This window comes from Actinia tenebrosa, unplaced genomic scaffold (genome assembly GCF_029948245.1).
Source record: "Actinia tenebrosa isolate PJP-AT-01 unplaced genomic scaffold, QUT_ActTen_1.0 PGA_scaffold12__29_contigs__length_12842862, whole genome shotgun sequence".
In the NCBI taxonomy this organism is placed as follows: Eukaryota; Metazoa; Cnidaria; class Anthozoa; order Actiniaria; family Actiniidae; genus Actinia; species Actinia tenebrosa.
Window position 1 is genome coordinate 12,598,640 of NW_028292572.1, and position 21,310 is coordinate 12,619,949.

A 21,310-nucleotide genomic window follows, 5' to 3' on the forward strand; every position below is an offset into this window, starting at 1 on the left:
GGATGCATGGACATGATTGGCTTACAAAAGTATGCGTTTATGAATGAAAATGTATACGTGTGGCCGGTGTCTAAACAAAATTGGCACCGGTGCCGTTGTGCGTCGCATATGATTGAGGAATTTTAAATCGCAGGGATGTTTTTTTCCATACTTTCCGACCTAGGCATCATCCTGTACAGGAATGCACGGTCACCTAGAGTTAATCACTGAATATCTGTTTTATTTTTGTCTCCAAAACTCTAATTCTCGACCAGACTAACGGAAAGAGACGAACGTCAGCATATCACGATACGGAAATAACCATTAAAGTTATAGTTACAAAGTTCAGTTAGTCTGTCTTTTGTATTTTCTCTGTTAAGACATTCTAGACAACAATTGTCAACTAAAAAAGGAATGCAAGATAGCAATTAAACCGCAGCGTCTGGGCTGTCAAGTAATAGATTTAGAACTTGTCAGAAAGAAATATGAATTATCACTCTTAAGCGCTGGCTTAGGTTAACTGATCAAACTGCCAACTTTCATCTGTTTCTTTTGAAGAACATAGTGTTCGTTTGCAATACTATGTTATTCTTGTTAGTGGCCACTCGTTGACACCAGAAAATGACAGCAATTATGGGCTACTTTGCTTTGATCGATTACGTTTACTTTTCTTTCCAAAAATGTTTGATATAATCTTTGAGTGACCTTCAAGATAAGATAGCTAGCAGAAGGGCAAAATCAATTATTTCAAGAGCTAAATGATCAAGATCTCGTTTTCAGCATCGACACTGAGGAAGTATGGAAAACTCTTTTCGTAATTTCTCCAAATAGATCATTTTTTCGGTTCTTAAAAACAAACAATTGTAGACTTATGTTTACAATGAGATTGATTTGCTACTGTGATGTTGTCTAACTTTGTACCAAATATTCAAATTCTAGTGTCAATACTATTACTCCCTATATTGTACACCAAAACCACTCAACTACCTTTTTTAGTTTGCCAAAAATCTTCTGTCTTTCCTACTGTACAGACTGTGACAACAAGAGAAGCTTTTCTGATCCAATGAACGTCGCGGTGATCACGAGCGATGTCCAATAAAAAATCATAGTTAATATAGTTTTAAGCAGCGCTAATTGGAATACCCAATAAGATCAGCTAAAAACAATGGGTTTTAAGATTTGATGTTCGGTATTTTAATATCAGCGCCCAAGGAACCCGATACATGCAATACTTGACTATGAATTTCTTGTGAAAGAATTTTTGAAGATGACCCTTTATTTTATAGTTTGTTATTATGGCTGTTATGTTGAAATACTGTTAGTTAAAGTGATGACAAGTTAAGTCGAGTCATCGTTGGTTTGGGTATGATGACTGTTTGGCTTTAGTTTGTTTGTTTGAACTCCCAGGAGATGCACACCGCGTCATCAAGCCGTAACATTATTCACCGCCGTCGCATAACATCACATTAACACTGGAGTTAGTTGACGGTCGTTCATCGTGTTCTTGCATGGTTCACACCAAAGATCTTGTGAGATGACGACATCCAGAAACCCAGGGAATATTGAGTTGGCATTGTGTAACGATTCTGATTGTTCTGAACGAACAAGTTCCGACAGGACGTTCAGGGATTATGACATGGCTATCGTCAACCGGCTTCAATACTTAACACAAAGGGTCGAAGGTCTTGAGCGTAAATTAGAGAAACGAATGCCCATGGATTGCGATGACTTAAGTTTTGCTCTTAGTGTCGATAATAATAATTCTGTACCGAATGTTGACATCAAGGTTTTGTCAGGACCTCGTGAACCTTATTACAACCATACGCGAAACCCGACGGTCGACGAAGACTTGATGAGTGGTTGGGACGATGGTATTGTTGAACGTAACACTTCTTTTCTCATCATCCCTGTCGGGAATGACAAAGACTCTCACTTAAATGAGGCACAAAGACTAAAACAAACTTTGGATGGAACACTTGAACCGACCACTAGCCTTCCAGCCTTGTGTTCTGCCGACAAACATAATAAGATTATGAATGCTGATGAGGATGAAGAACCTCTTGAAATCAATAAGTCTCATACGACACCTTTCACGACTCATAGGGCAATATCTGTGAGCGTCATTCCGTCTGGAAACTTTATGAAGCAGGGTACTGATATAATTGAATCTGAACATATAGAATCAACAAGTGATTCTAGCTCTGTCAAAAGAAATGAATGGTCAAGTGATGACATTATCAACGTAAAAGTATCCGGAAACGACGAGCTGAAGGTGGACAATAAACAAGTAATGGTGGAGGAACCATCTGAGCAACAAAGCATGGAAAATCTGGTAAAAGACATGGAAAAGTTGGAGACTTCATCCTGTGGCACATTAAGGTACGGATACACTATTAGTGTTGCTGGGGTAAGTCCACAGGAACATGAACACACAACTAAACCTTTACCATTCCAACCTCGTGTGTTTCATTTTGAAAGCAATCATGAAAAAGACATTACACAAGAAAGGAGAGACTCTGGTAACATAAATATGAGCCAAGATTTTGCTTCAGTGGAAGAAAACAAGTCAATAATCCCTCGTTATGTTGTAAGAAGTACAGTGTTACCGGCAAGTGAAAACGTCTGCTACGAAGATGTTGGGGTTGATGAGGTGACTTACCAAAGGAATGATAATGACCCTGACAGGTTGAATTGTAACTATGATTTTTGTGATGATGACACACCGATTAGGATTGACCCAGGTTTATCTAAACACGATGTGCTCAATCATAACTTTGTCAAGTCATACACATGTAATTCTCATTCTGCTGAGAAGCAATTAAAGAATGCCGAAAGTCTGATTAATGAGCCAAAAGAAAGTAGAACTCAGTGCGAATCAGTAATAAACAGAAGGGCTACTAAAGGAAATATGCCTTTATTTGATGATGTATTGAGTGAGAAAGAAGTTGAGGAGATCACAAATACAGTTCACAGAACCATGGACACTGAACGTGATGAAGAAGGCGAGAAAATACAAATGCAAATAGAACGAAAAGACAGAATATCAAGGTGTAAAGATGTTTATTGTCCTGGAAATGGTAGCGATGATTTATGTCTGCTTAGCAACAATACAACGGCTAACAGTGGCTTAGTAAACTACAATACAAAGCACAACACAAGTACCCTCAAAGAGATTGCGGTCGATTGTTTTAATGTTAATGATCATCAAAACAATACACTCCATAAAAACACCAGACATCGTTGTGCAAGCAATAAGACAGCATTAAGAAAGGTGCGAGTGCGTTCAGTAGAGTTGCCCTTGACATCTAGTGAAGAATCTCTTACTATGGATTGTGACACAGTTCTTGGTAGCAACCTCAGGACTACTCGACCACAACGAAAGAAGCAAAGAAACAAAACACCTAAACCCAAATTTGCTGCACGCAATTACATGCCTTGCCAGAAACCCGCTAAAGAAAACCTGGAAGAAAAACTGAAGGAACTGATAGATCCTGGTGAAATAGGTAATTTGAAGGAGGAAATGGCTGCAATAAACCGTCCATTATTACTTGCTGTCATGTCACCTACTGATAGTGGATATATTGAGTCGAATACAGACTCCCCCCGTGATGCGTGGAAGGATCATTATTATGAGTCTCCATACAGTAGTGAACCCAGTACACCTGTCATCTTGCAACCATATTCTAACACAAGCAGCCTTTGCTTTTCACCAAAGGGAAGGCTAGCGGATCCAGTACTATCTAACCAAAGGCCTGCGCGAGGCGAGAGACAAGAGGACGTGTACCTTTCGCCTCGAAGTGCGCATCACTCTGTGGGAAGCCATTCCAGTGGGTCATCAACTGTTTCTTACCTCGGAGGCAGCGATTACTCTGAATCATCTTATGTTGAAGATAGAGGTGCGTTCACAGATCTAACGATGCCTCCTTTACGTTTACAAGACCACGAGATCCTTAACACCAGGTTAAGTGAATGTTTTCCCGGACCAACTCGGATACCATTCGAAAACTATTCCTCGACTATTCGTCTCAACGAGTATTTATTGAACCGGCATCCAATCGCATCTCCTACATCAAGTGTCGGAACAAGTGATCTGAGCGACTCATTTTTCGGATGTGAAAGTGATTATTGTGAATGTCAGACAGGTATCGCCACCGAGCAAGATTTCCGCGAGGAACTCAAGTCCATCTCGAGTTATGTTTTGGAAGCTGGAGAAAAGACTGGAGTAATGAAAAAGACAAGTAAGCCGTTAAAGAAATATTTTCTGGATGAAGAGGAAGGTGAGATGGATATTTTTGGTGCAAGGCTCCAGAAAGGGGAACATAAAGCAGTCCCAATACTTGTCAAAGTCATTCTTAGACTGAGAAAGCATTTCTTCGGAGGAATCGAGGGGGCCAACTCGTTAAAATCACTAAGCCCCAGACGAGAAAAAGGTTCTGTTGAATCTGAAAGTCGCGCAAGAAAGATTTCATTCTCGCCCTCTGCGATGCTTTTAAGTGCAGTTGGTGAAAGTTCGGCTTCAGAAATTCGTGATGTGATCGAAAAGGACCGTCTCGACGTGAACCAGCTCAGCCCCAGTGGAAAATCCCTTCTGCACAAAGCAGCTGCTTCGGGTGACCTTGAAAGCATACATACTTTAATACAGTATGGAGCTAAAGTCAACTTGACAGACCAAGATGGATTTGCGCCTGTGCATTCCGCGTTACGAAGGTGTCATTATAAGTGTGCTATCTTTTTTATTGAATGTGGAACAGACATGGGTGCATATACTAGAGCTCGTATTGGGGAGATATCCATGATAAGGAACATGTCTAGTGAGTATATGAGGTCTGTACTGAACACTCCTCTTTAACCACTGAATCACGTGACTTGTTCCAAGAAAGACTGGTAACGACATCGTGTTGCAATGCATTGTGGGATTGAAATAAAAAGCTCTATGTCCGTCTGAAAGAGCTCGTTACCAGTCTTCCTTTTAACTTCTAGAAGATATAGTCAAATACACGTCTTCTGGCCCGTCATTGACGGTATGAAATTATCATAGATTTATTCTCCAACCCTAAATCATATTTTCTACTTCTGGATTTCACAGCTTTCTTAATCTAATTAGTTTACTATATTTTGCCATTTCTCCTAACTGTTTTCTGTGAATTATATATATATATATATAGAGAGAGAGAGACTTGTAGTTATAATAGATTGGAGGTATAAAAAAGAAAAGAAAAATGAAATGAAACGCATCTCAAATATGGCTGAAACGAGATGACGTTTTACCCCCGACTCTATACCATAATAGTTTTTAAAATTCTTTCATATTAAAATTTAGGAATACAGGAACAATAGTCATAATTAAAAAACAAAAGCAGTGTGAAAAGGATTATGGTCTAGAGACGGGGGTAAAACGTCATCTCGCTTCAGGCTTATTGGGCATGTGATTTCCCTGTTTATGCCTTTTCATTTCAAGTATTGACCAGTTTTACTTTGTGTGTCATCGTCGGAGTGAAAACCTGCTAGTTTTTCCTAGGACAAATCGCTAAGCAACCGGTCATTAATTACGGGTGGAGGGAGGGGTGGGGCTGGTGCATTATACTTTTGATCTGCCTGCATGTTTTTGAAAGGCCCTTTCCTGCTGCACAACTATTGTTGACCCTATCAAATGTTTGCAAAAATTTTTGTGACCCTTGATGTTTAAAGTTTTCATTAAAAAAAAGACTTTATCTCCATTTGCACCAGCCCCCCCCCCCCCCCCCCCCCCCGGTCTAATTTATAACCGGTGCCTTTCTTTGTGAGAAATGCCCGACTAACCCTACTATAGCCACGGATAGATCATTGCTCATAATGTTTTCATAATGGCTGACGAGCGCACCAACACAAAGTCACCCCGTCAAGATAAAGGTGGATAGCGCGAATTCAGGTCCAAACAGAATAAACGTACTTCATGTGCTTTTGTATCTTTTATTGGGAACACAGCCATTATGAGAACGGTGTATAATATATATTTATATAGTGTTTCAATAATTTATATACGTATGTTTATATTATATATTATAATAATATAAGGTTTTAAGGTATTTATTTGAAGATTCTATATTTAGATCAAATAAGATAGTAATAAAACCGTTTTACCCAGAACCACTTTCGGTCTTCGTATCATCGCCTGCCATGAAAATGTGGTTTGAGGAACACAGGACTAATATTTCAGGCTACATCGTTGTTTTTCAACGAGTAGAGTGCTAAAAATCCGAATCGGCTAATTAACGGGGTTTTTAGAGCGAGTGCCGCCTGCAATCCTTCAGGAGAGGCCTCGAGACAAACGACATGCGCGGATGGATAAAACGAAACCTATTAGATTCAAGTACATGACATGAAATCCTTTGAACCATTATCTTTTGACAGCAATTAGTTCATTCATGTAAGCATTACCGCAAGCTTGCCGCAAGGTCACTAGAACTGAATCCTCTTCTATAAGAGCCGAGCGGGTTGTTCATTTGAATTTGAACAAAAGTGACGTGACAAAAGTGCAGCTAAATATAGAAATCAAATATGCCATCTCGACTGCTGCTGTTCGCTGCATGATCAGCTGTTTCTAAGGGTGTTATTGTTACTAATGTTGATCAACCCCGCTGGATTCATACAGTCAAGGGAAATAAAAAAGATTAATTAAATAAATAAATTAAAGACCGTAATAGAACGGAAGAAGAGAAAAGCAAACGAGAAAGAGAAGGATAAGTCTGCATGTTGAATGAGAGATTTGCGGCAATTCTGGAGTATTACGAATTGAAATCTATATAATATAGGAAATCTCAATCCATTAAAACTAAGTAAGGCCCAACGGGAAGCCATGTCAGTCTGAGATAAAGGGCTGCCTCATTTGAATTCGATCTCAGTTCAAGTAGTTAACTTTGTCTTGTTTTTTACTAAAGACTAAAGAAAAGTATGCATTTATCATAAAGTTGAAATGTTAACACCTGCTTTCACGAAATGACTAAACTGATCAGTTCTATATAATGTTGTCGTATTGTTATCGGCAAGAGGAAACTGCAACACTTTTGAAACAAGGTTGCAAAACAAAGGATTCATCGGTTCAAACCATTGTCTTATTTCTTTTTGATTGAATTCTGGCCAGCTCCAAACTATAGCTACTTTTCTGGAGTTCCAATGCCGAAATATACAAAATGAAATAAAATTGCCTGGCTTTATTCGTGGACAACCTGATCAACCAACACTAGGAGGGTTAAAGCTGAACGCGGCATACAGAATAGGTTACGGTCTTAATACGTTAAAATAAGAACAAAAATACACCGACGGCTCGTTTGGATACCAGTTACTTGATTAAGACTTGAGCAATCATAATCGGTATTTTTGTGTACGAAGTTCGATAACAAAAAGACTGACAGTAAACTGTAGACTACTGGACGACAGTTGCCTCAGCAGGAGAACCCTTTTTGGTGTCCGGGGTATTTTCAGTTTGTCAGTGGGGAGTGTCAGACAACATAGCCTGGCCGGACTATCATCGGATCCAACGAAACCAAAACAAAAAAAAACTCTACACGATGTGGAGATTGAATTCTTTTTTAAAGATTTAATTTCCTTCCCGCTCAACGTAAAAATGGCTTGCATAAGAGCTTTGCACTCACATGATTCACATGAAGATTATAAATAACTATTGAAATTGTTAGTACATGAATCTGGTTTGATGCCTATCGCTGGCTGACTGATATCTATCGAGACTAATCCGTCTAGAACTGACTGCCGCACACTTTTAGAGCGGCCAGGTAATCAAACTGTCCAAAACGCTAGGAAAATTTATAACTAGTTTTTGTTATTGAACGTCTGTTTCTATTTGGAATAACCGAATATAATAATTTGCTTTAGTTACAGCTGTTCAAGTATATTGGCTGAATTCATGCTATTAAATGTGCGACGGTTCATTGTTCGTAATGAAGCTTGCCAAACTATTGAGAAATCCCGTCTTTTCAAACGATCTGTGGGAAAGGCTTACACATTGACATCATTTATATTGATCTATTTTTCTAAATGGACGATAGATTTTGTGAATTGTCTCTTGGTAGTTAAACCCTGATCGTTAGGTTGGCTTGTCTTGTATACACGACAGAGCTGAGAATCAATTACCTAAATTTGTATTGCTAAGGAAATTAGAGGTTCATTATCAAATCCAATTTCCAAAAACCAGAAAATTACCAAGCTTTTGTCGACTGTATGGAGCTTGTTAGCCGATTCAAGTATCGAGAAAATCAATCATTCAAATTGAAGGCGGTTAATAAGAGACAGGGACGAAGCATATTGCAACTTTAAATCTGAGATGTTAATTTGGAAGAAATTACTATTTTCTGGTGTAGGATTTGGAAGCAATTACATTCGTGTTGACCGCCTTTAACCAATACTAACATCTACTTGTTCTATGCGGATAATAACAATGTGCTTACAAATAACAAACTAAGTCGAGAACAGTCATTGTTAGATAATAGGAAAGAAAATGAAAAATGGAATAAAAATATTGTTGAGCTGATGAAACTGGATATCACCTTCCGATATGATTTAGCATCAGACGTCGGTGACAAAAGTGCGCTTATAAGTCCGAAAAAACTTTCTAGCAGTTTTAAATTCGTTTACCTTTTGAGTGGTAAACTGTTGGATATCTGCTCCTGCTTCTATTAAAAGTATAGCACATTCATACTGTTGTCTAGTGAATGCCATATACAGAGGTGAATGGTTGTCCGAGTTTAAACAGTTTACATTGGAACCGTATTTCAATAAAACTTGAACGCATTGAGTAAAGCCAAGCTGTGCTGCCAAATGGAGCGGCGTGAGGTTCTTAGAGTTGTAGCAAAAGTTTAGGTCAATCTTTGAATTCGTTAGAATGTTTTCTAATTCATCTTTAAGATTATTTTCTACTGTTGAAAAGACTAGCACCTCAGGAGAAAAAGAAGAACGTTGATAATCTTCCAAATCATGGACGACTAGCGGTTGCTGACTTGCTATATTTTCTATGCTCAAACTCGTATTATCAGATAGCCTTTTTTGCTTGAAACTTAAGATAGAACGATAAATTTTTTCTGGATTTGCTGTCCACTCTAAAATATCAAAATCTTTGCTAGAGGGGTTGACCTCAGAATGGGTTACCAACTTTTCGATATTTTGCCTGTCAATAGTATTATCAGCTGACGGCTTCTGATCACTGTCATTTGCCCTGGTTTCCAATTTTCTCCAAACATCGCATTTTTCGAAGATTTTTTCCCCGCGCAAAACCCCAGACTTGTCTCCACTTTCTTGTCGCGGCTTTACCATCAGGCTGCCACTTGCTGTATTGGTCTGAAATGTATGGAGTCGAGAGAAGTCCACAGAACTTCGACAACTGGAAAGTCTTCCATTAGTAACATGTAAGGTCGCGGTGTTGCATATCGGCAAAGACACACTGTGACGACTTAAGCTGCTCGGAGAGGGAGAAAATTCAAAAACTTCCTCTGGATCGTCCATTCGACTTAGAATCTTTATAGGACTTGTTTCCTTTGAGTTCAACTTGAGTTCAGGATGACTTAAACAAGAGTCATTTGTCACATTGGTCTTCCCAAATACAGTCAAGTTGGGCCTCATAACTGGCTTGGTGAAGAACATGGCTGCATCAACATCATTATCAGAACAGGGCTGTATCTTTCTACTCCTGCTCTTAAAACGAGGCATAATTCGAACAGTGATTTTATGATGAGACCACAGCACCATCCAGGCAAGGCAGCGACCTGGTATTGCCTGAGCAGTCCGGTGGATAATGCTGTTTACATCATTTCAACAGCTACTTGTTTGCGAGTCTTTTCTCGTTATGGCAAACCACATCCTCAGTCTGGATTCGAGTTCATGAATCTACCACGTCGACTTCTGCTTAGTACTACTTATGTCTTTTAGGATTATAGAATTAGATTAAATAATTTCCACTATTAAAAATGTTTGAGGCTTTAAAATAATAGCAGTACTTGCTGAAAACAGGTCAGCGGTTAGCACATCAACACAGCTTGGCATCCGGTCGGTGATGTGACGGTTGGAAAATGCAAAAAAGAAAACCAATAATTTCCATTTGTTACTACGTGACAAAGACAACGTACTCAGTGACCTCTAAATACTTCAGATTTGATAAATTTTCTCAACACAGACTGACCACACTGAATGAGAAAGATAGTCAAGGTAGAAAACGAATCGTTTTCTAGTGTTCTAGCACGTCTAAGATGAATATCAGTCGACAGTAAGCACCTACCTGTCACTTACACATCGACGCTCAAACGCTGATCATCTGAGATAGCCATCAGTCTACGTCATATCAGTAAATATAGAGTATGGAACCAATCTTTGACCACCTTAAACAAGGCCAAATTAAAGACATTGTGAATAGCCGGATAAACTTAATAGAAAGACAAAAACTTTACATTTACAATCGTTCAGTTGAATATGAATTTGAAAAGCAAAAAAAAAACAACAAAAAACAAAAAAAAAACAAAAAAAAAAACAACTAAAAAATCAAATAGTGTCCGGGTTTATTGTTTACGAATATGTTTCCGGTATTGTGAGTTAACTCTGGGAGGTTTTAGCAGAATCCAATAATTATAGATTCTAACGCTTCACTTTAAATTTTTCCCCTCCAGAGAAAAACGTTGATGTTCTCGACGCTAAATTGCAGCTTACAGCTATTTTGCAACCATGGTTACCATTAACACGAAATTTTAAAATCAGATTTCTCTTCTGGATTCCCGCCAAAGGTAATCTAAAAATACGTGAGAAACACAAACGCAAAGACCAATTAAGAAAAACAAAGAAAACGGACAGAAACAAGATGCCAGAATATGTTATCACTGAGTGGTATCAGTCCGGCGCGATTGAAGCGAGACGTGTTGGTTACTAAGCGAAAATCTCTTGATGCAAACATCTATTTAACGGTAACGCGAGTCAGTCGTTTGATTAAAAAAGGACAGGTGTTATGAACAAAAACCTAGACGTAAGGCCTGAGAAATGAGACTGGTCATGATAAATGAATCAAAGTACTCTTGGTTTGATGGCCTACGGACAGGAGAAGTGGTTTCACTTATCTCAATGATCAATAAGCCTTTTTATAGTTTAAGAATCGATTCCACTGCGCATGCGATTTTATCCCGAATTTCTCACCTTTAGTCTAAACCTTCTTTTGTTCTTAATTAAACAAAAGGATCTAGGATAACGTTATTGGCTCCCTGTGGTACGCCATATATTTAAAAAAGTCCTGAATTTTAAGAGGGTAGCACTTAATGGCCAGTGGCTAACAAAACTGTGTAAATGCATATTCGGTTTTCATGTGCAATTGAGAAAGATGGGAAAACATAGTATTTCATGATTTATTTCATCTAAGGGGGTGGGGAAGGCCTTGGTAACTTTTATTTCGACTTTTCCGCATATTGTAAACCTTCCTCATGAATTTGTAAGATTAATCTAACCCATTAAGACTTGGGGATTAAAAACATCCGCCCTACAGTTTTATTAAATATCAAACTAGCTATTATATAAAAAGCTACTGTCATTTCTAGTCATTTCCAAAGAAACGTCTTTGAAATTAGTGTACATCTGACAATTAATATCGGACGACTCCAAATTGCGGTGCCTATTTTTAACCCGGCCCCACACTGCGGCATCAGGATAACAGATGTCAGTCAAACTGCTTCCCTTTCCAGGACGCATCTTCAGTTAAAAATAGCATCATCTAGAACTAGACAGCCCATCTGGCGCTAAGGATTAGCTACTACACTCAACAAACGGTATTTAATAGTGCGCTGTTGGGATTTCAAAGAATACAGTCAATTCAAAAAACGTTGTCGTCGACCGGAACAAGCCTACGCGACTGGACCGAAAGGAATATGGGTAAAAATCACTGAAGCGGTTAAATATTCGTTCTGAATTAATTGTTCCCGCTAGAAATAAGATAATAATGGCGAGAAACAATCCATCAAATGCATGTCTTTGGGTTTAGGAAAAGAAAAACAAAGTAGTTATGATTCAGTTCACAATTCCGAAAGTATGAAGGCATTTAAAAAACGTTTCCTTCAACACTTCCCGCTCGCCTACGAAGGTTCGTGCTGTAAACCAGGCATAACTAGTCAGATAAATTTATGGGGTCAACTAAGCTTCAATGATTGCTACCCAGAGTTCCTTTCGGTCCAGTCGCGTAGACTTGAGTTGGTCGACGACAACATTTTTTGAATTGACTGTATGCCGGATTGGCTTATTTGCTGTCATATTTGATCACCATCTAGTGGTGTGTTTTTCGGTGCCTTAGTATCTCAGTACTAGTAAATGAATATTGTTTAGAACATTCAGCACAAAAGTAAGGTTTTCTCAGATGATCTACTGAGGATCGAGAAGATTCTTCGACTGGGGTGAAACTAGAGGAAACAGTCGAAGCTGCTGAGTCTTCAAACTCGCCGTTACCATGACAATCATTTTCGTGTTGCAATCTTTCTAACACAATAACCACCATTTTGACTCCACACTTTACACATTTCCAGTGTTTTTGTATAAATTGAGCGGCATCTGACGAAGCCTCCGCCATAATTTGATCTTGAAGGCAGTTATACGTTAAGTATTCATTGATCTGGATACCCCCCTTGATGGGATGGACGTTAACGGACGTTGAGGGACTTTGGAAAGGGAGTGCTTCACTAAATTGAGCATTAATGTTCCTTGTGTCATTCGGCCCGACATAAAGATGTTTTTCATCAGATGAAAGTAACCTTGTGATGGAATATCGAATATTACTGTCCAAAAACTCGCTCAGCTTCTGAGCCAAGAGTGTTTCGAGATCTCGACACTTGTTTCGTTCGACGCCTGTCAACTTATCGGTCTTCCTAGTTTGTGAATTCGCCTCGAGCCTAAGCTCCAGCAGTCGTGCCCACGTTATTCTTAATTGCAGGACAGCGGATATCGCATCCTGGGCAGACTTGACGTCAGCAAAATGAACTTCCAACCACGCATCTGCGACAACACGAGTTAGATCAGCATTAGTGTCCAGACTACGAGCAAACAAGAGCAAAGTCTGGAGGCCTGGGACTCGCATAGCGTTGACCAAATAAGGTTTGTTAGTTTCTAAGAGTGAAACATATGCTAAAAGTTGATGGGAGCCACTAAAGATATCACGTGATTGATCATGTGACTGATGGAAGTCACGTACTTCTTGTGGTTGCAGTATATCAGGTTGGTTAGCGAAGACACCCGTTGGGTGCAATAGCAGATACTGCTTACATTTGGTATGGAACGTTTGTTCCGAATCTCTCTTGAACGAGTTCGTTTCGTCAGGTATCGCTAGATTTGGGTAAAGCCCGCTACATAAAATAATCTTCAGGAGGTTGATATCTCTTAATGTGAAACGTCTTCTTTCGCTGCTGTCTTCCAGCAGTTTGTCCAAATCATGGGTCATTTTGAATTCTAGGTCTCGGATGTCTTTACCAGGCTCCGTGTCATCCTCCTCGTCCTCATCTTGGTCAAGTTTTAAAAGCTTTCGACGTCGGGTGGATTTTTGATGATCTCGTTTCATTCTTTTTAACTGACGCCGCTTGAATTTTTCCTTTTCGATCTCGTCTTCATCCGACTCGTCTTTTTCTTCTCGTTCTACAAGGCCATGATCGTGTAACAGATCCTCGAACTGATTCTTTAGTTTGGTCATCTCGTAGAATCTTTGTTCCTCCAGACCACGCCTTTTACACCACTTCCTTGACTGGTAACCATGGCGACTTTTGACCTGAAAAACCATACCTCAATGAAGTTAAAACTAACTCTTTATATGATACTTCTTGATATTCTTTAGCTATACATCGACTTCAAACTCACCTGGATCCACTCATCATAAGCATTCAATAAAGTAAACGGGTCGCCATGATCAGATTCCAGTTCTTCTCGTAGTGACGTCACATCCGGGTCGTGATCCAAGCGCCTGGTGTAGGGAGACTGGACACTAAGTCCAGCAGCTATGATCATGACAGGGTCAGTCAAATGAAAGACAGACCCCATTAGAAGCATCTTACCAATAACCACATCTACAGGAAGGCGAGACAACATCTGACCAATAGGAGTCAAGGCCTCATCCTCGGTTAGCGCTCCTTGCTGCTTCAAAGTGAAGACGGAGTTTTCAATGCTTGAAGAAGGAGGTGGTTCAATGAATGCAAAAGAACGCACATCATTGATTCCTAGTGCTACCATCTGTAAGATAGTGGAATCTAACGGCGTACGTTGAATCTCGGGCGTGGCGTACTGAGAGAACGCGTGGTAATCATTTTCAGAATAAAGGCGAAAGCAGACACCAGGACCAGTACGACCTTTGAAGTGTGAAAAATAACAATAATCAACACAACAAACACGCCTGGGTTGTCTATAACATTCACATCTCATCTACACTGGAATTTCTCATGTCATTTGCAAAATGGGTACGCCACATAGGACATGTAGAACAGGAAGGGTTGGCCAGATAATCTGATGTCCTTTTGTGCTTACACGCGCGATGTTTTGAAGTTTATTATTTGTTAGAGATCGAGTTACTTAACCATAGTTAATATTAACTATGCTTACACTGATTATGAGACACATAGCCGAACTTGCAGACCTACGGAACTTGTTTCATTTTTCATTTTTTTCATTTACCATGAATGGAGATGACAGGAATAAGACAAGATAACAGTTTTACTGACTAGTACCTACCTGCTCGGCCTTTTCTTTGCTCGGCGCTTGCTTGGCTTATCCAAAACTCCTTGAGTCGTTGCATCTTCTCCTGAGCGTCAAAGCTCATCTCCTTAACCTAAACGAGCACAGCATTGTGTCAGATGCCTGGGCCGAGTAAGACAATGTTTTGTTCGGCTGTATTATCTCTTACCTTCCCAGAGTCAACAATGAATCGAATGCCATCTATAGTAATAGACGTCTCGGCAATGTTCGTAGACACTACACACTTCCGAACACCATCAGGTGGCACGTCAAATACCTATACGACAAGAGGAAGGACATGCCGGTTACTGCTAACGAAACAGGATTCTATCATTGGCTGGGTAGCGGGTTAAGCAAGCCACTCTGACCTTAGATGATATATATTTACAGAAGTACCAGATAACTCGAAGCACATTTCGTGCTACGACATTCTAACCTTGTCTTGTTCCTCAACTGATAACGAACTGTGAAGAGGAAGAATAATCCAGCGACGAGTCTTTTGAGCATATTCTTTTGCAGCATTAACAACAGCAGCAATCTCTGCCATTCCACTCAAGAACATCAACAGGTCACCACGCTCTGTGGGAGGGTACTGACAGGAGACATTAGAAATGATTAGAGTAATAATTTCAAGTGACTCTGGGAATAGAAGGCAGATAGCACTACAGGAGTGATGCTTTTAATACCTTTTTGTCAATAAGTTGCATAATTCTAAGGTATGGTGATGGATCTAGTCGCTCTGCACGGCTTGATGGTTTCTCTTTCTGATGACAATAAGAAAAAGTATTGGATGTGTACTCTTAGTCATGTTTAACACTTGAAATGTGAATACCTCAGCTGAAGGTGGGTGGTATTGGACTTGGATTGGATACAAGCGGCCAGGAACCTGCAACAATTATACATGCAATATTGGTCAGTCAAAGCTTGTATAGTCTACCCTACCAATGATCAATATTAAATATTAATCAATATTATTATTATAGTAAACAAGTTACGGAGGTAAAGAGCAGAACACGAAGTGTTACCTGTATAACTGGAGCCCCTTCAAAGTAACCAGAAAACAGGCTGTAAATCAAAAAAGAGAGAAAAAATCCCTCAATATTCTGGAATTCAACATATAATGTTAATATTAGATACAAAGTATGATTCAATGGTTACTTTATGTTGATAGTAGCAGACATCAGAACAATCTTGAGATCAGCACGGCCTTCAATCAGACATCGCAACATTCCCAGTAAGAAATCTCCATGGAGATGACGTTCGTGAACCTCATCTACAATCAGTACATTGTACTGAGAGAGGTCTGGATCTGATGACAACTGCCGCAATAGTAAACCTAGAATGTACAGTAGAAGTCAAATAAATGAAATAGTTTATAAATTGAATTTATTGAATTTGAAAAATAATCGTAACTTTACCTTCAGTAAGGAATAGAATTCTTGTTGCTTTTGTCTTACTTGCCTCAAAACGAATCTAAATAAGACAAGAGTGAAATACTACATGTTTGTCTTGCTCGAGAAGGAATCAAATTTCTTTGATTCAATTTACTGTATTAGCATGAGATACTAACCTGATAAGCAACTTCTGATCCATACTCATTGAGGGTTTCATATCCTACTCTTTTTGCTAGTGATATGCATGCTATTCTTCTGGGTTGAGTACAGGCAATTTGTGTAAAGCCAGCATTCAATAAGTACTGTGGAACCTACAAAACAACAACAGTATGCATGGATGGATCTATACATTATTGTCTTTAACATGAATATTTATGCAGGATATCGACCCTTCAACAATATTGCTGCTATCAATGGGAGTCCTGCTAAAAATAACATAAAGAAACTAAATGTTAAAAGCTAAAAAAATGGCCTTTAAAATATCAAAAATATTGAAATATTTAATATTATATTATTATATTATATTAATAATATTATTAATATCAAATAAGCTGGAGTAAAATCCTTTAATGAAAGGATAGAATTTACTAACAAGCTACCCTACTCACATATGACCCATGACCAGAGTATACACGAGTACCATTAACAACATACAATACACTTTCTATCCAATGATAATATAATCCCTTGTTACTGCCAGAAATTCCTTTGTCTTTGATAGAAGAGAAGTGTAACATATGACTAACCTGGGTAGATTTCCCACACCCTGTATCACCAGCAATTATCACAACCTGATGTGTTCCAACAGCTTCTACAATCTGCTCCCTGAACTGGCTGATGGGAAGGTTGGCCTGATCTTTTTTCAGTTTTACTATTTTGTTGAACTAATAAATAATGTACATAAATGCCCATAATCAGTGAAAATATCGTTGAAAAGTCAATCAATGTTAAAATTGTGATATTGTTTTCCTTTCTAGTATGAAAATAAATAATTATAGAATATTGTAACTACCAGGCATCATCATGATTATCATCATCATCATGGATATCATCATGATCATGAACATCACCATCATCAACATCATTTATAGTACCTTTTGTTTTTGACAAAAGTCAATATAATACAGGAGTATAGATCTAAACTCCGCAATATGTTTTGTTTTCAGACTTCTTTGGGTTGATCTACTTCTTTCTTTATCTGTCAACACAAATAACTGAATGAATGAATTGATCAATAAAAAACACCATTGTTAATAAAATAACATTAATAAACAGCACTATCCAATGAATAAATCTTATCCAGTGGATAAATTTATTGGATAACAGCATCAACTTATCCAATGAATTATTTCAATCTATCCATTGGATACTGCTTGATTAATAGATTAGTGATTAATAATAGAATGAATGGAAATGAAATAAAAGATGAAAACAAGATAAGAATATTGTGCCACTGCATGAAGAGGCAGGATGTAAGGCATAATCATAAATAATTATATTGCATTACAAGTTGTCCAAACCTACCTCTACGGTGTTTTGATCTCTGCTCATCTATGACGTCGCTTGTCAAGATAGACACATTTACTTTATATCTCTTGTCATACGTCATTGGTAATCCCAAATTTGATGTCTTTGAACTTGAATGACTTTTTTTCTCTTTCGAAATAATAAAGGAATGAAAAATAATTTATCTGATTTGGGTTAGGCACAGTAACCTAAACATGACATTATTCTTGTGTCATACCATTTCTAGATGACTCAGTTCTTTTTCTAAATGCCTCGTATCGATCAAGAAAACGCCAGAAATCTTTGTAGTCTTCACTTCCTCTGGGGAGCAGACACACGAGATAAATTATGGTAAAACCTTAAATCCTTGTTTTTTTAATAATTCTTATTTTTAGTGGACAATGTATTAAATTCATTCTCTATAAAGTATAAAGTTCGTACCGTTGTATGAAGTCCTGTGGACGAAAGAATGTTTCACAGAGAGCTTGTTCATGCTCCTTCCATACAACGTCTTCTTCCTCGTCTTCTGAAGAGAACTTTCTTCTATGATAACTATGTCTAGTCTTAGACATTATATATTAGTCTTAGTACTTCATACTGATATAATAAGGCTGTATTGAAGGCATTTATCACTAGTTTTTTTTACATTTTTTGGTACAAACTTTTAATTTACCGCCATTTTGTTTCTGTGGAACATCAGCTGATCTAGCATACTGAAGGCTCAATAGGTTGTTCCCAGTCCTTGACCGTGTTCAAGATGGCGGTGCTTGGAGAACTGATATCATTATCACTCATTGGTAAAATCACCTCACAATCACTTCAATATCGTAAATTCTGTAGATATTTCAGAATGGTACTAAAACTGAATTGTTGATGTTTGTAATTGTCTTTTTATTTGGTTATTTTACTGTAGAGAAAGACGTAAATAACGAGGTTCTCTGGACATGGTCTTTCCCTTCCGTCTCGTCCAGTTTTCGACAAATTCTGCTTCGAAAATGTTGTTTGAAGGCAGAAAAAGGCCAGGAAATTATACCATTTTGTTATGGGCAGTTATCCAAGAAATGGTACTACCTGTTTACATCAGCTGTCAAAAACGCAGCTGAGATGAATAAGGTGAGCTATGTGAAAATAAACTTAACGACGATATCTGAGACCATGACGTAAGCTGAACACAGTCTTTATGATTTTCTTTCTCCTTAGGTTACTCATGTAACTTTGGTGCTTGTGGCTAAGGTAACTAAAATTGTAGTCTTATCATCATCAGCAGCAAAAATTTTAAATCATGCATTGTGTTAATTTCATCCATGATCTACCCTTCCCCCCTCCCCTCCCTGTGACCATCAGTGATGTTTCCAACCAACTGCATGTTCATGTTATTTATGAAAGGACTTCAACCCAGAGAAGTACAAGAGCCTGTGTAGAATATTATGCAACAAACTGATAGTAACAGGCAGTCCTGCTAGTATGCTACAATACTATCTATCAGTGTTCACCAAAGGAGTTTGCCCTGATGATGAAGATGACAGTATCTTTGCTGTCAAGGAATTTGATCCAAGAAAAGCTTTCATAGAAAAATCAATCAAAGGTAAAAAAATGGTTTTCCATATTTAAAGCTAGTGCGAGGAGGTGTTTTTTCTGATTGCATTACATTTCTTTAGATGTGGTCAACATATTTGGAGTAGAAACCATTCTGATATACACTGCGTTACTACTGAAGAAAAGAGTAGCTGTTTACAGTCCAAGACTAGATACTCTGCTGGATATAACCAGGTTGGGCCTACAATAATAATTAATCATTTATTGTTTGACTTGCTTATTTTGCATTCATTTATTTACTCATTTGTCCACTATAGAGCACTACCTTTGTTGGTATGGCATCGTCAGAACTGGTCAATACTCTTCCCATATGTCCACTTGGAGGAGGATGAAATAAACGACTTGCGTTCGAGCATTACATACATTGCTGGATTTACAGATGCATCCATTGAGAATAACACTGACATTTATGACCTTTTTGTTAATGGTAATGTAAGATACACATAAATATAGTTATGCTTTGTTATTGTTTCCTTTCATTTCTCATTTTATTTCCCATATTTTCTCTTCAAACCATAGTTGGAGCAGGGGAGATAACTATTCCGATGCATGCTAAAGGTTAGTATGCCACTCATGGCATCTTTTAGACAATTCATTGTGGTTGGTTTTCCTGTGGTAAACCTCTCCACAGGAATCCCATGCACTCATCTTCCTTTCAGGTATTTTTAACTCTTATTCACACTTTATATTCAATGATCAACTTGTATGCTCTTCTTTATTATTGCTAGAAATGTTCCAGATGGGAAAAGTCCATAAAGATATTGCCATGTTTATGATGGAAGCAACTAAAGATGAAAATTCAAGTGATCAAACGTTTATCAAGGTATGCTTATTAGCTAGCTGCATCCCCACCTCCTGACCTTCATGCAATACCATAAATGTTCTGTACTTTTTCCAGGAATTGTCCAACAAAACCAAGGATCTGATTGGTACTCTGAAGAAACTTGCTGTTGAAACTGAAGAAGGCTCTGAACCAAAGATAACTCTGGAAGGACTACAACAACGAAAGCTGACAGCCATCATGGAAAACTTTTTGTTCAATTTAGCTGCTGCTGAAGGGATGGTGTGAGAATGGGTTAATGTTTAAAATTGGGATTAGTAAGATAGTAAATAAATGGATAAGAAACCAGAAGAAAAATCTAGCAATAATCGAATGATACTAGAAGATTTCTTTAAATAAGTAACTTCTATAAATGAAACAAAAGAATAATATAGCAATTATCATAGCAATTATTAATGATTGATATTATGAATTGTCTGGCACACACTCAGTAAAGAATCAGGCCACTCAACACAAGGGTGCAAAGGAGGTGTTTTTCAAAGGCCATTTATGAATTTCATGCATTCTGGTTTAGCAAACAATAACTGGTAAGGCATCATGAACAAAAGATGTTTGCACCAAAGCTAGACTACAATGTACCACCTTTGCTATCACAGAAGAAGTCAGCTTTTGGCGTGCAGCTTGTTCACATGCTAGTGCATTTGTAAACCTGTCTTTTTGCTAAAATGAAGCCATACCACATATATTTGCCATATCACACACAATTGTGTATCAAATCTATCGGTAATCACAGTATGAGAAGAAAACTTAAATACATTAAATAAATAAAAATAAATTAAATACATGTGAAAAAAATTTTTTTTGTGATGTATAAATGTAAAAAATGCAATTTGATACAAAATAAAGTATTCAATATTTCTTTTTCGGCGTAACAAATTTACTTCAGTTTTTTATGTATCTATCCTCTTATTGAAGATAAAGATATGATAAATTGCGTTATCACATTGTCTAAGTAGTGTGGATGCACGAGGCGTATATTTAGTCGTAAAGTGTAGTTTTTCGTGGCTACATTCGCTTGAACGTTGAGTACATGCAAAGTCAAAAGATATTTCAGTCATTAGATTTCGAGGATAACGATTTGCAAACTTTCATCTTTTTGTAAAATCTGGCATAAAATATTATGATAGATCTAGCTAAGATACCACTAATTATTTATCGTCAAAGTGAATTATTATAATAATTAAATAATTATATGGCGCAAATTCTCATGTGAATATAATCAAATGCGCCACAACTGTGTTCAGAAAAAAACTACTACAGGCCAGACCATCCATAG

At 38.0% G+C, this 21,310-nt stretch overlaps 3 protein-coding genes across 3 annotated transcripts; 2 read left to right on the plus strand and 1 right to left on the minus strand.

Moving 5' to 3' along the window:
- The first annotated feature begins 1,201 nt into the window (after window positions 1-1,201).
- Window positions 1,202-6,100, plus strand: LOC116293748 (uncharacterized). The gene has a single exon (XM_031701208.2). It carries the CDS (start codon window positions 1,514-1,516, stop codon window positions 4,826-4,828), a length of 3,315 nt encoding a protein of 1,104 aa, XP_031557068.2. The 5' UTR covers window positions 1,202-1,513; the 3' UTR covers window positions 4,829-6,100.
- A 5,364-nt stretch (window positions 6,101-11,464) lies between these two features.
- LOC116293758 (putative ATP-dependent RNA helicase DHX34) lies at window positions 11,465-18,516 on the minus strand. The gene is made up of 16 exons (XM_031701223.2): window positions 18,039-18,516; window positions 17,836-17,918; window positions 17,616-17,747; window positions 17,186-17,289; window positions 16,838-16,975; window positions 16,268-16,402; window positions 16,116-16,170; window positions 15,856-16,033; window positions 15,723-15,762; window positions 15,530-15,583; window positions 15,384-15,461; window positions 15,134-15,289; window positions 14,867-14,974; window positions 14,695-14,791; window positions 13,831-14,315; window positions 11,465-13,741 (listed from the first exon to the last, which is right to left on the minus strand). The coding sequence occupies exons 1-16, from the start codon at window positions 18,167-18,169 to the stop codon at window positions 12,257-12,259; spliced, it is 3,459 nt and encodes a 1,152-aa protein (XP_031557083.2). The 5' UTR covers window positions 18,170-18,516; the 3' UTR covers window positions 11,465-12,256.
- Window positions 18,350-20,895, plus strand: LOC116293759 (DENN domain-containing protein 10). Its single transcript, XM_031701224.2, has 9 exons — window positions 18,350-18,394; window positions 18,511-18,710; window positions 18,798-18,830; window positions 18,984-19,182; window positions 19,256-19,367; window positions 19,451-19,620; window positions 19,713-19,751; window positions 19,922-20,016; window positions 20,092-20,895. Exons 1-9 carry the CDS (start codon window positions 18,355-18,357, stop codon window positions 20,260-20,262), a joined length of 1,059 nt encoding a protein of 352 aa, XP_031557084.2. The 5' UTR covers window positions 18,350-18,354; the 3' UTR covers window positions 20,263-20,895.
- The last annotated feature ends 415 nt before the right edge of the window (window positions 20,896-21,310 follow it).